Source organism: Aegilops tauschii, chromosome 2 (genome assembly GCF_002575655.3).
Source record: "Aegilops tauschii subsp. strangulata cultivar AL8/78 chromosome 2, Aet v6.0, whole genome shotgun sequence".
Classification (NCBI taxonomy): domain Eukaryota; kingdom Viridiplantae; phylum Streptophyta; class Magnoliopsida; order Poales; family Poaceae; genus Aegilops; species Aegilops tauschii.
In genome coordinates, this window is record NC_053036.3 from 43,735,538 (window position 1) to 43,755,633 (window position 20,096).

The 20,096-nt window shown below is 46.5% G+C and overlaps 1 protein-coding gene, 1 non-coding gene and 1 pseudogene across 3 annotated transcripts; 1 reads left to right on the forward strand and 2 right to left on the reverse strand.

Annotated features, from left to right (window-relative positions):
* The first annotated feature begins 5,724 nt into the window (after window positions 1-5,724).
* LOC120975037 (U5 spliceosomal RNA) lies at window positions 5,725-5,843 on the forward strand. Its single transcript, XR_005770883.1, has one exon. It is a non-coding gene; the product is annotated as a U5 spliceosomal RNA (small nuclear RNA).
* Window positions 5,844-6,202: 359 nt separating this feature from the next.
* On the reverse strand, window positions 6,203-9,023 carry LOC109748407 (protein MALE DISCOVERER 2-like; annotated as a pseudogene).
* Window positions 9,024-10,499: 1,476 nt separating this feature from the next.
* LOC109748406 (ubiquitin-activating enzyme E1 3) lies at window positions 10,500-16,154 on the reverse strand. Of its 2 annotated transcripts, XM_020307437.4 has the most exons (7): window positions 16,022-16,154; window positions 15,630-15,895; window positions 14,377-14,594; window positions 13,367-14,161; window positions 12,418-13,286; window positions 11,507-11,939; window positions 10,500-11,365 (listed from the first exon to the last, which is right to left on the reverse strand). In XM_020307437.4, exons 2-7 carry the CDS (start codon window positions 15,880-15,882, stop codon window positions 10,769-10,771), a joined length of 3,165 nt encoding a protein of 1,054 aa, XP_020163026.1. In that variant the 5' UTR covers window positions 15,883-15,895; window positions 16,022-16,154; the 3' UTR covers window positions 10,500-10,768. The 2 variants fall into 2 exon arrangements, with proteins under 2 accessions (XP_020163026.1, XP_020163025.1); XM_020307436.3 differs by lacking the exon at window positions 16,022-16,154 and having other exon boundaries at window positions 15,630-15,939.
* Window positions 16,155-20,096: the final 3,942 nt, after the last annotated feature.

The following is a 20,096-nucleotide window of genomic DNA, read 5'->3' on the forward strand; positions in this document are numbered from 1 at the left end:
CTGGATCAAGAAGGCGAGGACGTCATCGAGCTGAACGTGTGCTGAACACGGAGGTGCCGTACGTTCGGTACTTGATCGGGACGGATCGTGTAGGTGTACGACTACATCAATCGCGTTGATAAACGCTTCCGCTTTGCGATCTTCAAGGGTATGAAGATGCTCTCCCTTCTCGTTTCTATGCATCTCCTAGATAGATCTTGCGTGCTCGTAGTAACTTTTTTTGAAATTGCATGCTACGTTCCCAACAGTCGGTAGTAGGCCGGGTTGACATGGTGGACGTGCCCGGGAGCAGCCGGGCCGCCCCATATCCGCCCTACATTTGGGCTGGATATGAGGGGCGCCGAACAACCCGGGCGTTTGAGGCGCCCGGTAGTTTTTTTTTACCGGTCAGTGACCGGCGGTCCCCCGGGCGTTTGAGGCTGGTTTGAGGCGCCCGACTGTAGATGCCCTAAGTGTAGGTAGACGTGCTATATATGATTCGCAGGCGAGTCACTGGCTTAGAGCATCTACAATCGAACTTCTCAGATGCCCCCTACACGTCTGGGCAGATGACCTGGTCAGGAATTGTCATGAAAACACGACCCAATCGCACTTCATATCAACCCTATACGTTCGGACTGATCAACACTTCTCATATTGGTGGCGGAGAGCCCGGATGCGCCCGGGCGCGTCCGTCACGTCGGATTCAGCCCATGCTGGTCTACCCCAAGTCCCCAACCCCATATATATTCGTTTATATCTACATCCCGGATCAAATCTTAGCCACTTCTCTGCACTCCATTGATGGGATGGCACGTACGCACGCATGACATGCTTCCATCCATCAGTCCATGATTGATCCGTCAATGCACATCTCATGAGAGTGCTGCGTGCGTGCGTGTGCATGCAAGCGCCATGCCATTGCATGCGCGTGAGCAAGCCACCGCCACCAGAAGAATGCGTGCGTGCATGCATGCATGTCACTTAACCTTTCTGACCTAAACGCCAAGGTTAGCGGCGTCTGCCCTTTGCCATGTTAAACGGTCAACAAAACTGAACAGAGGCCAGACGCCGGGGTTCGCGGCGTCTTGAGTACAAGCAAGACGTCATGGTTGTTGGCGTCTCGAAATGTCAGATCCGAAAAAACTTCCAAACACGGGTCAAATCGTGCTAAACTTTGACAAATGGGCCAGAACAGTAAAAAAGCCCTCCTGCGATGCTGCAATGGAGTATTGTCGGGGCCGCCGGAGCATCATCGGTGCTGCAATGAAGCATCGCTGGGTCGTTGGTGCACCTGACGCTGCAATGGAGCATTGCCAGTGCAGCAATGGAGCATTGCCGGTGCAGCAATGGAGCATCACCGGTGCTTCAAGGAATTACGCGCCTAGCACAAGGAAGCGAGGATGATGTGGTGGACCAAGCTTCAAGGAATTGCGGGGAGACATGGGGCACGTTGAGATAGGCAATCAAGTGACCCAGAACAAATTGTGTTGGCGCAAATCAACGGCTGGCTAGGCGGCTGACCTTTTTCTAAGTTCAAAGCATCATTATAACATTGAATAGTTTTCAAGAAAAAATTGTAGATATCAAATCTGATATTGTTGATTTCACTGATATTTTACCTTGTTTTTTTGGACGAATTTAATTGATTAGATGATTTTAACTTTCACAGCCCAAGCTTCTGCGTAGCTGGATTTCTTTAGTATTATAGATGATCCTGTATCACATGGAGAATGGAGAGTGCTCACCGGATGTTTGCCTCAACAAACCCATTGCAGACTGCTCACTGGTTGTTCGCCTAAGAATTGATCAAATCATACGTAAACATGGCATAAACCACACATCTCCATGTTTACTTTCACTAAATTTGCATGCAGGACACCACATTACAATGCCACTGACCTACTACATGTTCAAGCTCAAAGCCACAACCAACTTTTCTGAATATAAGGAACAGTAAAGCAAACCAAAGAATCCATGATCACAAAAGGGGGAATGGACCGCTGAAGGGATTCACCATTAGGTTGCTTTAGCAAACATCATCTCAAGCTTGGTCCACCACAGCGGCGACACCTTCGGAGTCGCGCCCTCAGGCCCCACCGCCGTGATCTCCTTCATCTAAGCCGCCACCTCTGCCATCCACGGTCTGTTGCTCGGATCCGGGTCGATGCAGGACCTCCCGTCGACTCCAAATGGATGACTAGATATAGGGTGTAGGTGCACTGGGCGGAGGGTAGGAATGTGAGAGGGTTGTGTTGCTTTCACCAACAGAGAAAATCGTCCGAATGAGATCATTAGATGTGTGGTGGCTTTGAGTAGACTTTGTTACCTTAATCATTGTTAGGCCGGAAGCTTTATGTTTCGTTACTCTACAAGCCAAATATTCATGTAAATTTGGAGAGCACTAAAGAGAAATCTTAGATTATATTTTGGCATTGATGCAAGGGTAAAGAACTTAGGGTGTGTTTGGTTCTCTAGATAAACATGCCCAGCCAGACAATAGGATTCTAGCTCACCCGAGGCATAGCTCATACGAGCAAGGCTACTTGTTTGATTTATTTGCCTAGCCTCCACTAAACCATGATCACAACGGCAGTTACTTGCTTAATAGGCTTGTGCTCAATTCTTGCCGATGGAGGCGAGCCAAATCGGCTCTCCTGTCCGGGCGTGGATTTTCTAGCCCATGCAGGCTAGTTCGCTAGGCAAAGCTACCTTTTTTCTACTCCACACCAAATAGCCATCCAGGCTGGGCGAGGCTAGAATTAGGCTTGCTTGAGATCCAAATGCATGCTTACTCGTTTGATCTCCATCACATGGCTGCATGTGTAGTGCAGATTGTCAAGCATTATGAAATTTTCCAGCTGAAGATGAATAGAAAAACATATGGACGCGTCTAGCGAGCAGCCGTTGGCTCGCTAGCGCTTCGCGGCAGTCGGTAATCTATGAAAAGTATTTTGTCCCCTTGTGCTGATTAGGAAAGGTTCTTCTGGTCCCAACTAATTAAACAAGAAATAGCCAACAAACATGTGTATTAAATGATCCACATGCATCCGCTGCGCCTTCTTTTACTACATGGGCATGGATGGCTTTCTACCATTTAATTCATGATTTAAAAAATTCAAAAAACCATAATTTTCAAACCGTGCTTCGAAATTAAGATCCGTTTTCACTGTTGGAATCCTCGTGACGTGCTCTTCGAAACTAGATCCCGTATGGGTATGTTTCGATGAATTTTTTGTGTGCAATTTAGTCCCTTATTTTGTACAACTGACTAGAAGCGATGTGCAACTAGCTGACAGTGGATGTGCAACTTTCCGCCTACTCGTGGACGTGCAATTTTCACTGATGTAACCTCCACCCCCTCAAACCACCCCTTCCAGTGACATGTGCAACTTTCCCCCTGCATGTGGATGTGCTTTCATTGTTTGCTGCATCCGCCAACTGCCTAGCAGTGGATGTGCAACTCCGAATACTGCCACGACCAACTGTCTAACAGTGATGTGCAACTTTTCATCGCACCCCCGTGGATGTGTAGTTTTTCCTTCTAGCAACCGGTCCAAACCACCTCTGCTAGTGAGATTTGCAACTTTAATGCCATGTCTATATGCAGCTTTTCACTATCCTTGTGAATGTGGAACACCATCACACTATCCCTGCCTATGAGATGTGCAACTTCGTATGTTTTCTTGGCCAACTGCATAGCAAGCTATGTGCAACTCCGTGTGTTGCCCCCGCCAACCGAAACTACATATCTACAAGTAGGGAGGGGAAAGAGTTGCACATCGATAAGTAGACAGTTGGCTTGAACAACATACTAAGTTGCACATATCGCTGGTAGGGGAGGTGGTGCAGGGTGTGCCAACAATAGGCATCCACAAGTAGGGAGGAGGGTTGCACATCTACTACAAGGTGGTTGGCAGGGGTAGTAGACTAGTTGCGCATCACAAAAGTCGGTTGTTATGGTTGCTATGTTGTAGCCTCATCGGAAGTTGGATCATGCAGCTCTAAAATTGGTTTTGGAAAAAAGTTGCACCATGCAGTACTAAAGTTGCACCATGCAATACTAAAGTTGCATCATATAGCCCCAAAGTTGGCATCGAAAAAATTTCATCGAAATATACCCATGCGGGATCTAGTTTGAAAGATATAGCTTTTTGAATTTTTGAAAACCCGAAATAAATGCAGATGGATCTGCCTTTCTTCTCAAACTAAAGGAGCAGTGTGAACGCATTTAATGTCACGCCTACATGCACTAGTAGGCAAATAAATTAACGCATGCATGCGCTGTGAGAGCGAGGCCGCTCGTTTCATCTAAAAAGTGCGCGTGCACTTTGAAGAATTTGGGAAAACATATTATACGCACAAAACTTTCAAACTAAAAAGATGGACACTCATTAGTATGTTAATATCTTATCATGATATCTCTCATTATGTTACACTAGGCATGTAGTTGGGACACTATGTCAAGGCTCATTGGGGCCATGGGGGCCAAAGCCCCCTCCCCCAATATGTTTATAAATGTACAAGATTAATTATGATATTTTGAGTTAGACATCTACTGCAATCATATGCTTCTGTATCAACACTACAAGTCGCTTAGGCGTATGTTTTGTCCTCCTGGCTGGAACCAACAATCTCCCTGTATACGAAAGGGGACGAGGAGGCCGCCTCAGGCAGTGTGGTAGACAGTTCACTGATGTTTTGCTCGTACTTGATGGCCACCTCATAGTTTCCACTACCACATTCATAAGCCCAATAACCAGTGCTTGGAGCGTGGTAAGGAAAACCAAAGCCAGTCCAACAATGAAAGCTGATGTTGACTTCATAACTGTAATCTCGTGACCTGAAAAATGATAGGTAAATCCCTTACAAAAAAGTTAAGCATATAAGCACTTTTGACTTGATTTGTAGTGGTCAGTTATGCTAGACGAGAAAAGAGTTTCCTATTTCAGAGTCTTTTTATTCCAATATTAAGGATAGTGTGTGGGCCTATACTGAAATAAGATGGTTGATCCCATATCTGTAGTCAAATTTGATCAATAAATACAACCTTCGTAAGCTAATATAAGAGCGTTTAGATCACTATTTTAATGATCTAAAAGCTCTTATATTTCTTTACGGAGGAAGTATATACCTATACATATACACACTTATTACTTAATAATAATAATAATAATAATAATAATAATAATAATAATAATAAAGCTAAGTGCATTTCTCTGATTTTTTTATCTGTTCACCCATATTATTATTTTGAGATTTTTTCTTCTATCCGAGGTGTTACTATTTTTTGGTCCGCATTTGGGGAAAGAGTTTTGTTGGAAAAAACGCCTTACTCCCACTTGGGCCACGTTTGCAGCTACGCACTTATCTAAATGAATGGAATTTCAGCATGTGTTTTTTGATTTTTTTTGTTTTACCTTATTTTTAAAAAAATTACCTTTTTTTTAGATGCCCATTTTTTTCATTTTACCAATTCGATTTTCTTATACCGAGGCCTAATAAACAAGCAAACAACGCTGTTCCAAGCCCAGCCAGGTTTCCGGTTCAATCGTACCCAGGCCCAGTCCTAGTGAGTTGGTGGCGGCGTCGGGCCTGTTTTGCTGTCGAGGCCGCCGTGTGGGAGATCGATCGAATGGAGCTGCCAGCGGAGTCGCTCGTTTAGTCCCACATCGCTGCCGTGGGAGAAGCTGTGGGGAGCGAGGTGTATAAGAGGGCAGCCAGGGCCAGCGGTGGAAGGCACGCAGCTGCGTGGTGACCACAAAGCGAACTATTCTTTCGCCTTTTACTAAAGAATACCGTGTGGGCGCCACAATGAGCAGCATACGCTAATTTTTAAAGGGTCCTTCCCCACAAGGAAGGGTCCCACAATGCAAATTCAAATTTTATCGGAGTTCTCGTTTTGACGTAAATAAACTGCAGGCGTGCTGCAATCCCCGTCCCCAAGTGACGTTTTACTAAGTTAAGCCGGGAGCAGATTGAATAAATTTCAAGATATATAAATCTGACATTGCTTATTTCGCTGATGTTTTGCTGTGATTTTTTTGGGATGGTTTTAATTTATTGGACGAATTTTAACTTTCACAGCCAAGCGCTCTGGATTTCAATTTTTTGAGATGTTTTGCTGGATTTGATCTTGTATCACATGCAGAGCGCTCACCAGGTGTTTGCCTCAACAAACCTAGTGCAGGCTGCTCACCAGATGTTTGCCAAACCACACATCTCCCCGTTAACTCTCACTAGATTTGCTGGCAGGACACCTCATTACAATGCCACTAACCCACCACACGTTCAAGCTCAAAGCCACAACCAACTTTTCAGTACAAGGAACAACAAAGCAAACCAAAGAATCCATGATCACAACAGGGAGAAATGGACTGGACTGCCGAAGGGATTCACCATCAGGTAGCCTCAGCAGACATGATCTCAAGCTCAGCCCACCACAGCGGCGACACCTTCGGGGTCGCGCCCTCAGGCCCCACCGCCGTGATCTCCTTCATCTGCGCCGCCACCTGCGCCATCCGCGGTCTCTTGCTCGGGTCCGGGTCGACGCAGGACCTCGCGACGTCGCACAACGCGCGCGCGGTTTCCTCAGGGAAGGAGCCCAGGCTCGAGTCCATCAGCTCTGCAAGAGGCATCTTGCCTTCAAAATAGATGGACGCCCACTGTTCCAGTGGCAGATCTTGCTCAGGGAAGGGTACTCTCCCGGTTAATATCTCCAGCAGTATAATGCCGTACTGATGCACGATGCTCTCCGTGTCCAACATGGTGCAGTCGTCGGTGACCGAATCAGATCCCTTGGTGCCATTCCAGAAATCAAGATCTGAAACCTTTGCGGCAAAATCATCAGTGAGGTGGATAGTTGTTGAGCCGAAGCTCCTTGGCACGACGGGTGGATTCAGCTTGTGCATTTGCTCGAGACAGTATGCTATCCCCATCGATATTCTAAGTCGGGCCATCCAGTCCAGATTCTCAGCTTCTCTAACTGCAACACAATCAAAAAAATTATCAAATACTGAAATTGTTGAAGTGTGTGAACATTGTAGGAATCATTCTGTTGACAGAGAGAAATCTAAAAGGATATATTATGTACACACTTACCATGGAGATGCTCGAAAAGAGTCCCGTTCGGAGCATATTCAAACACCATAGCTCTGGTGAAAGGATTTTCTTCTTCACAGTAGCCAAGCAGATTGATGAAGTTCTTGTGGCCCACTTTGGATAAACTTGAGATCTGAAACCATAGCCGTTTCAGTCAATGTGTATTTCGCAAAAGAAAAAAAATGTGCGTAAGGAGGTCAGTGGCAGCTTACCTTTTTCCTGTAGTGGGATTCACATTCTTTTGACCAATCATTCTTAGACGATATTAAACTTGACACAACCGCTATTTCGACTCCGCTTGATAATGTTCCCTTATACAACATGCAGTTAGCCGTAGAACCAATTATATTGCTGAAATCCTCACAGGCTGCTTCCAGCTCTGACCGCTTCAAGGAAGGTACACCTGGAAAACATGATTGGTCATGTGTTAAGGTACAACCGATATACAATTACAAATATGCACAAATAGAAAGGTTACCTGTCACAAATGCTCGCTGCAGCTGCCCGCTTAACCCTGTGACCCAAGGCCTCACAGTACCCACTTTCTTCGCTCGGCAGTATACAGCAAATGCTGCTGCCATGACAAGGAGAGCCGCACCACCTGCCGTGACCAAACCGTAGGCTCTCCAGGAATGCCTATGCAAAGGGTTGACTGGGGCACCAACTTGAGGATCATGACTTGGCTGTGGGGTGGAAGGCAGAGGCCTGACGAAATGTGGAGGGGCTAGCGATGGGCGAAAAGCTGAAGGCGATGGTGATGGAGCGGTGAATGGCGAGGGCGACGGAGCAGGCGAGGTTGCTCTTCTCTGATGCCTGTGCCTCGGTTGCAGGAACTCTGGTGGGAGGTGGTTTCCACCGCCTACCTGCAGTAGTCTTCTCGGATGCGAATTTCTGATGGGTCAACAGCACATGAAGCAGAACAAAGAGAATATTAGTGGTTGCATATTTGGTGCCTCGTCTCTTCAACTGTGAGCACATCTTACACTTGAGTAAGAAACACTTTGACCATCATAGATAAATTTTACTCATATTGACACTTCCAGATGTATGAACAGGCTATTCAGCTAAGAGCTAACCATATGTTTATGTCGAGCTGTATGGTATCATTATACTATAAGAAAAACAGTGCCAATTCAGATTTGTTAATTCCGTTTCAGATGCTGGCATGATTGATAGATACCAGAAGAAAAAATGATTGGAGCAATCAGGCAGAAACATGGCCTCCCCCCAGATTTGTGCCACCTTTCCCCCTCCTGTACCAAGACTATAACAACTCGGCTCCACCTAACCACCGGCCGATAAGCCAGACCACCCCAAATCATTGCTGAATCACCAACCAACAACACCCAGGAGCGAGCCAATTTACAGTCATACAGTTGCATACGCCCCCCAAAAAAATCCCAGAAAATTCGAACCCAAGCTCTGTCGAACTCCATGACTAATAATAGTACTAAAATCACCAAGGGCGCCGCGGATTCGCAAGCTCACCTGAGTTCAACGGAAGCGGCATCCCTAGTCGCGCCCCATTCCTCTGCACCGAGTCCTCCTCCAACCGCTGCACAAACCAAGAGCAGGCAAAATCAGCTCACCTGGATCACCGGAAGTAGTCCAAGAAAGAAACAAACAAGCAAGCGAAAATCCATGGAGAACAAGACGAACCTGGGCTGCCGTGGGCGAGCGAGCAGGAGACGGAGACCAGCAACAGAAGCAGAAGCAGCGGCGGCGGCGGCGGCGGCACGGGAAGCCGGTGACGCGAGGAGGGCGGCGGGTCGTCCATCATCAGCACGGCAGCTCGTGGGGAGGAATGGCAGCGGCGGCGAGGCGAGCACGGGGCAGTGGCATGTGGCTGGAGCGAGTCGCGGGGACCAAATGAGAAGAGAGGAGAATGAAGCTGAGGCTGCTCGGTATGGTGGTTTGGTGGCGAGGGGAGGGGAGAGGGTGGGGGGATCTGGGAAGGGAAGCGCGTGAGCGGTGGAGGAAAGAGGTTGGACGCGGCCAAGGGGAGAGGGGGGGAGAAAGAGACCGGCCAGCGCGGCGACAAACGTCATTTATTTTCCTATAAATAAATAAATGCTTTCCTCTCCTGTTTATTTTCTTATAGTATATCATTAAAGCTTGGAAAAAAGGCTGGACGCGTTAACACTATTTGTTTCGTATTTTGTTGTTCTTGATTTTTTTTTTGGCCTGTTTTAAATGCTTTACTTTTCTGTTTTATTTTAAATTTTGTTTGCTTCTTTTTTCAGGCGAAGCAAAGGAGATGAAAAAGGGAATCATTTAAAGCAGGCCAAAAGAGAGCCAAAAAAGAATGAGAAGATTTGCAAATCACGGGTTATAAAAGTCTGGAGCCGAGTTTACGCCGACGCCCCTGCTGCCAAGTAGCGGTGTAGACTATGACTTATTGAGAGTTTTTGTGGCCGTTTGCCAATTCGGATTTGATAATTCTCGTCTGTAGGACTAACATAGCTCATCCAACTGCTGCCTCATTTGATTGATCAAATGGAAAAAAAAAAGGAAGAAAATAATCCATATGAATCTTTGCATTAAATCAAACGGTGTAAAGGTGATTCTCATCTACTCCATCCGTTCATAAATACAAGATGTTCTATCTTTTCTTGTGAATCAGATGTATGTAGACATGTTTTAGTGTGTTCGTTTGCTAATTTCAGTCTGTATTACAACATTTATATTGAAATATTCAAAACATCTTATATTTGTGAACGAAGGGGGTGGATGAGAGCCAGCCACCTCCTTATTGAGAATAACGTGGAAATCCATCTCGTGCGCGCGTGCGTGCGTGCGTGCTTACGGACTTGGACCGGGAGACCAAGCACGACGGTTTGTTTACCTCGTAGTAGTAATTTGGTTTACATGGATGGGAGGTAGTACTACCCCAGAAGCAGAGCAGTTGACCGTGACTAGCAGCGACAGTATTGTTCTTTAATCGCAAAAATAAACTATCACCAAGACTCACATGCCGCATTGATCACTGATTTGGACGTGATCCTCCTTCCAGCTCCTCATCAACTGCCCCCCGAATTACTTTACAATCAAGTGGCGGTTATCCGTGACCCATTCCAGCTCGCCGTCGACCGTTAACGAGTGGATTAACTTAAGTACTGGCGTCTGACGACGCAGGATAAAATACTTGATCTTGCCTCGTTTCGGTGTCGACACGATCTTTGAGCTAGGAAAAAAGAGAGGTCCTAGGTTCGTGCCAACAAAAATATAATATCAGGTGACATGATGCAGTGAGTACTCCTGCACTAGCTGACCTCTTTGAGCCAGACTAAAAGTCTGGCTCAAATATTTGAAGGTGCATCCGCAAAATTCTAGGCGAAAATCCTCATGGAGAAACGTCACAGGTTCAGACAGAAGACCGAGTGAGCTCACTGGAGATGAAAGATGACAATGCGCACATATAAAGGTAAAAGATGGTACTACCAAATGTTGGTAACCTGTCAATTAACCGTAACCGATGTGTCTGTTGTTCATTCCTCCAACTCCAACTAATTGACCGCGACCAACGAGCAGATAACTGTAGGACCAGTATACCACAAGGAGAGGATATCTTAGGTGACCACGATAGAGCTATCAGCGCGAGAGCGGCGGCTAAACTACATCAGTGGCTTTCGCGAGCCAACAGAGCTTTGGAGATGCGGCAAGGCTTCTTATCTCTCTCGAGGACCGACTAGCGGAAGTAAACCGACACGAGGGGGATATCGACGTCGTTCTCGTCCTCGTCCTCGCAGGCCACGCCGATGTCCAGGTGCCTCCGGTACTCGGGCACGTCCACCTTGCCCACCTCCCTGGCGACGTCGACCACCTTCTTGGGCAGCCTGTCCTTGTGCCTCGCGAACATGTTGTTGTACAGCAGGGAGGTGCCGCACGAGATGCTGTAGGCGGTGAGGCCCTTGTCGGCGAACCACTGCAGGAGCTCGGCGAGGGTGAGGTTGCCCTGGACGGACCACCGGTCCCACACGGTCCAGCTCGTCTCCTTGTGCTTCATGACCTTGGGCGGGACCGGCTCGGCCATTGAGAAGAGGGGCAGGGCCAGGTTCGCAAATGTGTTGCGGTAGTCCTCGACGGGGTGCTCGCCGGCCATGACCTTGTACAGCTCGAGGCACACGAGCCCTGTGGCCATGGCGGTCGAGGTCGCGATGGCTGGGATGATCCTGCCTGCGATGAACTTGGCCTTCAGCTTGTCGACCTCTGGGATGCTGTAGTTCCTCGCGCGCATGTTTGCTAACCCGGATATTAAATCCATGTGGAAGTTGGTGTCATCATCCTGTACAAGAGAAGCCAAGGCATTGTTACATGCTGAAGAGTACAGAAGAGTTGTAATGTGGATATAAACACTTGTCAACATTTGTGAACATAAGTTTTGAACCTAGGACTTGCTGATGCAATATTTGGACCAATTACTTACCTTCTCAAATTGGATAGGTTTCATTTGGAACCCTGGAGGTAGCCTCTTGGCATATTCTTGCAACTTAGCCAGAAGATCTTCAATAACGGCGACATCATCAACTGAGGTGCTGGAAAGATTCGATGCCTTCTCATCTGTCACAATATTAACCCCTTGCTTTGGCTCGAATGTAGGAACTATGATCTTCTGTACTACATCAGCCAGCTTACTAGTGTTCTTTGCCCATTCAGGTATAGCAACCCCAAATGACTCCGCTCTCAATATCGAAGCAGACATGATGAAGTTAAGGTGAGACTGATCAGCAGCTGAAAACTGCAGTGCACGAGGGAAGCGCTTGGGGGCAGACCAGAAAGGAGCACCCATACTGGTGGCAGCATCTTCAGGAAAAGTGAATGTGAGCTGCTTCACACGGTTTGAGAAATAATCCTCAAATCTGGCAAAAAAGAGAAAAGAGAGATTTTAACTTGAGCCAAAACGTGAAGCACAAAAATGAGCTACACACACCTCTAAGGAAAAGAGAAGTTATAGAAGTACGGTACTTCATGCCAATGCCTTGTGAACAGCAAGGTGATATAATCTCAAGTTCTCAACAGTACTAGTCTATACTGATCACACAATTGAATGTTCAAATAAAAGTGAAAACGGCTGAATCAGATCATCCATGCCTGGTAGACCGAGCTAATATTTTTTTGTGATGAATTATCTAGACGACTAAGTGAGCAACTTAAAATCTAGTTGAGAGCCTAGCAAAAATGTAACAAAATTCATGTAAAGGAGAATGTGATGTTTTTGTTATAAATTATCTAGACAACCAAGTCAGCAGCTTAAAATCCAGTTGAGAACCTAGCAAAAATGTAACAATATTCATGCAAAGGAGAACGTAACAAACAAAGGCAGAAAAGAGAACGTACTTCAGTCGGGCCCAGCTTATGCAATCATCAAATGTACTGCACCGGTCTTTGTTAAGACACTCAGAGACACGTTCAAGCAATTCTCTTGCTTGAGCATCACCTGCTTTCCTCATTGCAGCAGCATATTGAGCAGGGTTAGACAGAAAAGAGTTCACTTCATTTGGCGTTTTCTCAAGCAAACCCTCAAACTCTGAACGAGCCCATGTCAAGCAGTGATCAATGTTATGTGGAAAAGAATGGACTGTGCACATAGGCGCCTGCTTCTCAGGAGGATCTCTTGAAGCCCCGTAATTTTCAGTAAGGTGAGGAATCACCATTTGAGTATTGCACTTTGCGCCCAATGTACCTGACTCCAGCAGTGGCTTCTGGAAGTACAGGCACCTCATGTCCATATACATCCTGGCATTGACATTATCAAGAGCATTGATGACAACATCTAGGCCCTCCCAGAATGTGTCATGGAAGACATTCTCGGTATCTGGACAGGCACGGTTCTGGAGAGCATCAATGTAAAGGCTGGGGTTGATAGCATTAGCAGCTGTAGCAGCCACAGTAGACTTTGCCTGTCCAATATTCCAGTCACGGAACAAGAATTGACGGCTTAAATTACTTTTCTCAATGATATCATCATCTGTTATGGTTAACTTCCCCTTGCTGCTACAAGACACTCCCATTAACGCAAGGTTTTTCAGGAATTCACATCCAAGAGCACCAGACCCTACAACAAAAGTATTAGCCTCCTCCATTTTCTTTTGAAGCTTGGAACCAAATACAGAGACCTGAGCATCATAGCGGCTGTTTGATGGCTTCAAGTCTTGGGGTTCCAACGGATATGTTGGCAGGGATTCAACAGAGTCAAAGTAGAAGAACTGCATAAGTTGGAGCTTAATCAGAAAAGGATTATGTGTGACCATAAGAACAAAGAAGACAGGTGGATCAGAGCACAAACCTGGTTGAGAGGATGGAACTTCCCTGAACAAGCCTTCACAACTTCTTGGCCAACAATACCACCAAACATCGCAGCCATAGGGTTCAATACAGCTCGAGAACCACTTGCAAACTGTCGGAATAGTTTCTCATCAATAGTGTCCAGCTTGCGATCAGCTGAGGCTTCATTAATAGCAGCAGCAATCTTCAGAAAACTTTGAGCATCCTCCTCACAACCAGCAGCAGGGCAGCGTCCATGGTCTTTCTTAAATTTGTCCAGAGCTTGAAATGCCAGGTGAAGCACAGGGGGGCGCTCAAACTTCGAGAAGTCACTCAGAAGAAATTCTCCAGGATCTGTCATGGCATCTCTTAGTGCCTTGAAGCATAGCACCTTTGGTTCCTTCACCTGTGTGACAATTCCACCTTTTACATAAATGCCAAAGTTACTTGTGTCCTCCTCGATGCTAAATGAAAACGGCCTTGCATTTTTAACCTTCCTTGGTTTTCCATCATTCAGTTCTGTCATACCATGGACCTCAGAGAAAACAACAAGATCACCATCTTGGAACTCAAGCCGTTCATCATCAACACAGGATATCAGTGCAGGATTATCATTGCTGATGGATGCAATTATACCAGTATGCGGATCTTCACCATCAACATCAAGAACAGTAAACTTTGGTCCAAAGTCACAAAAGACACTACCAAAAAGGCCGCAGACTTCAGATTTGATAAAGGAAATAGGAGGCTGGTGGTTGTGACAATAATAATCAAATTCATAAGCCTTGTCTAAACCTATATCAGTGAAAACAACAGCCTGCCATGAAAATAAGCTTCAAGTTAGACAGTCATATCAAAGCTTCAACACGAAGTGTATGAAATCTGAAGTGGTGTATGCAGCAGGCTACAAATAAGGTCAGTGGTCAGCAACAAATAAGGTCAGTGGTAAGCTACAAATAAGGTCAGTGGTCAGCAACAAAAAGTTTGCAAGTGGAAAACAATGGATTTTGACAGTAAGGACTAGAGACAAACCTGGAACTTGGACAGGTGCTCCATCGTTAGTTCCTCTGTCAGAGCTGAGATAAGAACAGCATTGTTGAGCTCCTGCAGCTTTGCTACACAAGCAGCGGCCCTGTTCTTCCCAATGTCATCCTCAGATAAAAAGAAATTGCCAGACAAGTCCCACATCTCCACATTTTTTACATCATGTATAGTGACAGACTTGACTCCAGCAAGGGCAAGATTCTTTGCTGCAAAAAAGGTCAGCATGTATGTTTAATACAACAGGCCTAACACATGAGAAATGTGGCATATTAGTTGCAGAACCAGCTGAGACTTTTAACTAGTATAAACATTAAAAAAATGGGTAGCCACAAACAACACAAGCACTGGCCCCATCCCCAGGATTCATTCGCATTGCTGATCAATAAATCAAAGGAGCATTCAGCAATACCCAGTTTCTCTGTTATGGACCATTACATGCCCAACAGGGCGGGTTAACAACATTCAGCAATTTCAGATCAGTATCTCTACCAGATTGGGGCAATACCACCTCCATACAATAGACAAAAACAAACGCATAGACCAATTAATCTACATATACATGGAACATTGGTGAAGAATTTTCCAGGACAATTCTACATCTAGAATACAGTAACGTGGTAAGCCTTTTGTATAAACATTGGAAATTTATATAGACAGAAAAGGCACAAGCACTCATTCCCCATCCCCAGGTTCCATTCCGTACTGAAACGAGCATCTAGAAGTTCCCAGTTTAGCTGTCAGAGCATTCCATCCCCAACACAAGCGGTTAAAAACGTCCAGCGATTCCAGACCAGTATCTACCAGAGTTTAGGCAGTATCAGCACTACATAGCAGACAAAAACAGACCCCATAGACCAGTCAAATCTCTACATGGAATGGACATCGATACATAATATCCCAGGGCAATTCAGTATTTGCAGTATGTCATTGCAACAAACTAAATATTTATACGAAACGTATCAACCAGATCAGTATATGCAGTATGTCATTGGAATTCAGTATATGCAGAGTATGTCATTGCAACAAACTAAATAATTCCAGATCAGTGTCAACCAGAGTTTGCGCAATATCAGCACTACATAGAAGACAGAAACAGACCCCATAGCATAGACCAGTCAACCTCTACACCGAATGGACACTGGTGCAGAGTTTCCCAGCACGATTCAGTGTATGCACGACATGTCATTGGAACAAACTAATAAACAAAAAATGGCAGGCGGAGAAGGGACTAGCAGGCGAACCAATTTCAGCGCCGAGCCCGTTGAGCCCGGAGACGAGGACGTCGGAGGCGAAGAGGCGGCGCATGGTCTCCCTCCCGTACACGGCGAGCTGCCTGCTGTGGAGGTCCTCGTCGATCTCCCGCGGCGCGGCCCCGTTCCGGCCCCCGCTGCCGCCCGCGCCCTCCGTCTCCCCGCGCCTGGGCCTCTTGGCGTCCCCTCCGCGGCCGTTTTCGTCCCCCGCCGCGGCGTCGGACGGCCTCTTGGACGGGAGCATGGCGAGCAGGCCCCTGCGCAGCAGCCGCCGTAAGCACCCCATGGTCGAATCCGGAACAGACAGCACCCCATCCCCGCGCGAGGCGAGCGCTATATACTACTAATCGGGGAAGTGATGGAGTGGAGCGGAAGGGAAGTACCTGTGGGGCGGCGGCCTCGCCGGCGCGGGGGAGGGAAGGGATCGGCGGAGGCGCGTCGCTTGGCGGCTAGGTTTCGGGGCCGGGCGGCGTGGGAGCTTCGGGAGGGAGTATTGATTCGTGGGGCGGGCGGCGGGGGGAGGGAGGGGGGAAGGGGGAGGCGGCGCTGGTGTTGGCAGCGCGTTTGGAGTTGGACTGGTGGGGGGAGGATGACGGGGAGGTTTTATATGCGGGGAGGCAGGATTGGCTGCTCGCGAATCTTAGGGTGGGTTTGAAAGCGGGGGTTCAGTGCTTGCCCATTTCGAAACGCGGCTAGCTCTGGCACTCCCCGATGTACTGTCTACCAAACCGTGTTGTGGTTGTAGTACAAGATTTCAAAATACGAACTTGATGCACAAATTTTGTTTTTGAATCGGTCGCCGGGGGAAGGAAACCCCCCGCCCGTATGTCGATCTCGATTCGGAAAGAGATTGGTCTGGTTTATGTGGGAAACCGGGTTGAAAGCCATTGGTTGGTTTATGAAGAAAACCGGGCCGAAAACCATATAGGGTAACAGTGAAACGCACGCATGCACACACACACAAGGATCAATGTGACAATACAAGGATCAATCACGTAAGCGCAGGTGGTTAAGAGGTGCGGCACTGGTTATGTCATAAGAAAATACGTACATGACACCACAAGCAAAAGAGAGGTTGACATGGCAGGACAAAGTTGGCCTGCTCGTCCACACCAGTGCTGCTAGAAAAAGATGCGATCCAGGTGCCGCCACCACCAACTTGGGAGTCAAGATGATCGCCAGGTGCTTATCTTCCCCTTTGGCCTCCCTTCTGTCGCTGGGCCTCGTGGGCCCTCTGGCGGGTCTTCTGGCGGGCTCCCCTCGGTGAGCCACCTCCGGTGTATGACACTGTCATGGGAGGCCAATTATTTTTGTCCGAGTTACAACTCCACCCTTGACATGCAATTGGTGGGGGTCGTCTTTCCTGTTGTCCCAGTTGCAAGTCCATCCTCGACATGCAATTGGGGCCTCGCCTTTTTCTTCCAGTTGCCATTACATCCTCAATACGCAACTAGGGGGGCGGCCAATTTTGTCGCAGTCATAACTTCACCCTTGGTACACATATAGGGGGCCTACCCATTTTTGTGTCGCTTGCAACTTCATCCTCGAGACACAATTTGTCTTGACCGAGTTGTCACCCTTGACTGAAACTCAACCAACCCAGTTGCATGTGCACCCTTGATACGCAACTATTCCCGACCGAGTTGCATATCCACCACCGACACACAACTCACTCGACCAGTTGCATGTCATACAAATTTGATTTGTTTTTTGATTTTTTGCGCCATGCAACTTATAAAATGTTCACTGTATTTTAAAGAAATCATCGCATATTTATAAAGTCTTCATCATGTACTTTGAAAGAACATATTCACCTCGTCCTAAAAGATGTTCGCCATGTATTTTAAAAGGTTTATCGTGTATTTTTTAAAATGTTTTATGTGTGTCTTTAAATTTGTGACAATTATTAGAATTCATGAACATTTTTTAAATTCGCGTTTTTTAAATTCTTGAATATTTTTAGAATTTGTGATTTTTATTGACTACATGAACATGTTTCCTATTCATGAACAATTTTGGAATTTGTGAACATATTTTCATATTCATGAATATTATCCAAAATTCATGAACATTTTTTAAAAGAGCATTTCTGACACCCAAATAGACTAATTTGTTTGAAAAGGAAAAAAATCCCTCTTTTACTTGCCCATGTAGGCGCTGACATACAGTTCCTGAACCTAGAAGTTAAACGAAGCAACTTAACCCGGCAAAAAAAAAGGAAGCAACTTAGGGCCTATTCTGATGTCCTACAACTTCTCAAGAACTTCTTAGATTCAGCTTCTGGACTTGGCTTCTCGCTACACCTGGCGCTGGGAGCAGAGCTTCTCCAGCGCTGGCTTCTCACTACAGCACGCTTGCAGCCCAGCTGTTTTTTTTTTGAGGGATTGCAGCCCAGCTGGTGGGACTGCAGGCCTGCTCGTCCCAGCTTGGGCCGGCTGGAAGCAGCCCGTTGCGGGTGCAAAGTGCAGCCCACAGGCCGAAAGAGAGAGAGAGAAAGGATGGCTGGGCTGATTTTGATGTTTTTTTTTCAGAGGAGCAATTTTCCTGCAATTTTGTGGCTGTACAGAGAGCTATTTTTACTACTGCAGTGTTCAAAAAATAGAAAATGTATTTTTCAAACTGTCACTAATATTCCCAGTTATAACAAAGATGAATGACTTGTTTTGTCATGTGTTGTACAACAAAAGCTTCATGAACATACTGTGTCATATTTGCATATAAGTTTGCAAATCAAAATGGTCACACATCTAAAGGCATGAACATGATCACTCCACCAACTAAGAGCAACAACGGTAGCTAGTTCGTGTCTAAACAAATCCATATTAGGACCACTTTCCGCCGGTGTTGAAACATCCGATGCATTTGGAGGAATAACATTCTTCTTGTATCTTTCTAGAATAGTTGGAACATAATCCGGATCCCTCTCACATCGAAGAAAGTGGCGATCCTCTTTATCATCGAGACAGACGTAGTTGTGTCGTCAAACTTCATGAACTTGCAAGGGCCACCAGACCAACACGCTGTCAAGCAAACTGCAACTCCAGTTCTGCTTTGATACTGGCGCCTCGGACCTATGAGAAGGCCAATCGGATGATACCATTGCAGTGGAGCTAAGAGATTTTTGAAGAAAAAGGAGATGACATAGGTGCGTTGAAGCGCTATCGGCACTTGGCTTGCTGACCAACCGACGCTTCACCTTTAAGTCTGGCAGTTGAGGTGCCTATATAGCGTTGCTATCCGGCCTAGTAGAGCATCGAGGAATACAATGAACACTAGTGGCAAGCGACCAAAAAAAATAAGTACTAGAACATCTTCTACGGAAACAAATGAAAGAAAATCAAGAATACAACACAAAAGTGATGCACCATTAGCACATTGTTTTCTACCAAGTAACGAGATTGGCACCAGGTTTGGAACCTAAGGGATTAACTCGTAGCTCATTTTCTTTTGGGTACTTAACATGTGTGTTTGAATCTGGATGGTGATAGATCAAGTTATACATAGTAGCCACATGCCTAACTCCTTCTATGGTTTGGCTATCATAGCACATGAGATTGTCAGATTCTCCTTGGAACAATATACGGTCATTAGACTGAAGGAAATATGCCCTAGAGGCAATAATAAAATTGTTATTTATATTTTCTTATATCATGATAAATGTTTATTATTCATGCTAGAATTGTATTAACCGGAAACTTAGTACATGTGTGAATACATAGACAAACTGAGTGTCCCTAGTATGCCTCTACAAGACTAGCTCGTTAATCAAAGATGGTTAAGTTTCCTGACCATAGACATGTGCTGTCATTTGATGAACGGGATCACATCATTAGAGAATGATGAGATGGACAAGACCCATCCGTTAGCTTAGCATAAATGATTGTTTAGTTTTATTGCTAATCACTAGTAGAAAACAGGGCTTTGGTTCGGGCAGGGCAAGCCCATTAGTCCCGGTTCAGTCACGAACCGGGACCCATGGGGGCATTCGTCCCGGTTCGTAAGCCCAGGGGGCCGGCCGCGGCCTTGTGGGCATTGGCCCCAGTTCTTGGGGACCCATTTGTCCCGGTTCTAGGCACGAACCGGGACCAATGGGCCTCGCTCCTGGCCCACAACCATTGGTCCCGGTTCCAGCCACTAACCGGGACAAATGAGTTGCCTATATATACCCCATCGCCTCGGCAGAGCACTCCAGAGTGCTCTGTTTTTTTGGCCGGCGAGGGGAGGGCATTTGGGTGCTCTAGCTCACCTCCTATGCACATGAGGTGTTCGATGAAATGTCTGAGCCACACTAGTTAATCTTTCTCCTCTTGAGACTCGACCTCGGAGCTCCATTTTCTCCGAGATTTGTCTAGGTTTAGCGGTCCGTCACGTCCCGTCCCCGTCTTCACTGCCGTCGATCACCCGCGCCGATCTCGTCGCCGGCACCACCATGGTGAGCCTCTTGTTCTTATCTTCTTT

Excerpts from the sequence above, each read along its gene's own strand:
- LOC109748406 (XM_020307436.3), bottom strand. The coding sequence starts at position 15,924 with ATGGGGTGCTTACGGCGGCTGCTGCGCAGGGGCCTGCTCGCCATGCTC. Across the intron at positions 14,595-15,629 it reads CGGGCTCGGCGCTGAAATTG|CAAAGAATCTTGCCCTTGCT; the intron begins GTTCGCCTGCTA and ends CCTTTTTTGCAG. Across the intron at positions 11,366-11,506 it reads AACCTATCCAATTTGAGAAG|GATGATGACACCAACTTCCA; the intron begins GTAAGTAATTGG and ends TCTCTTGTACAG.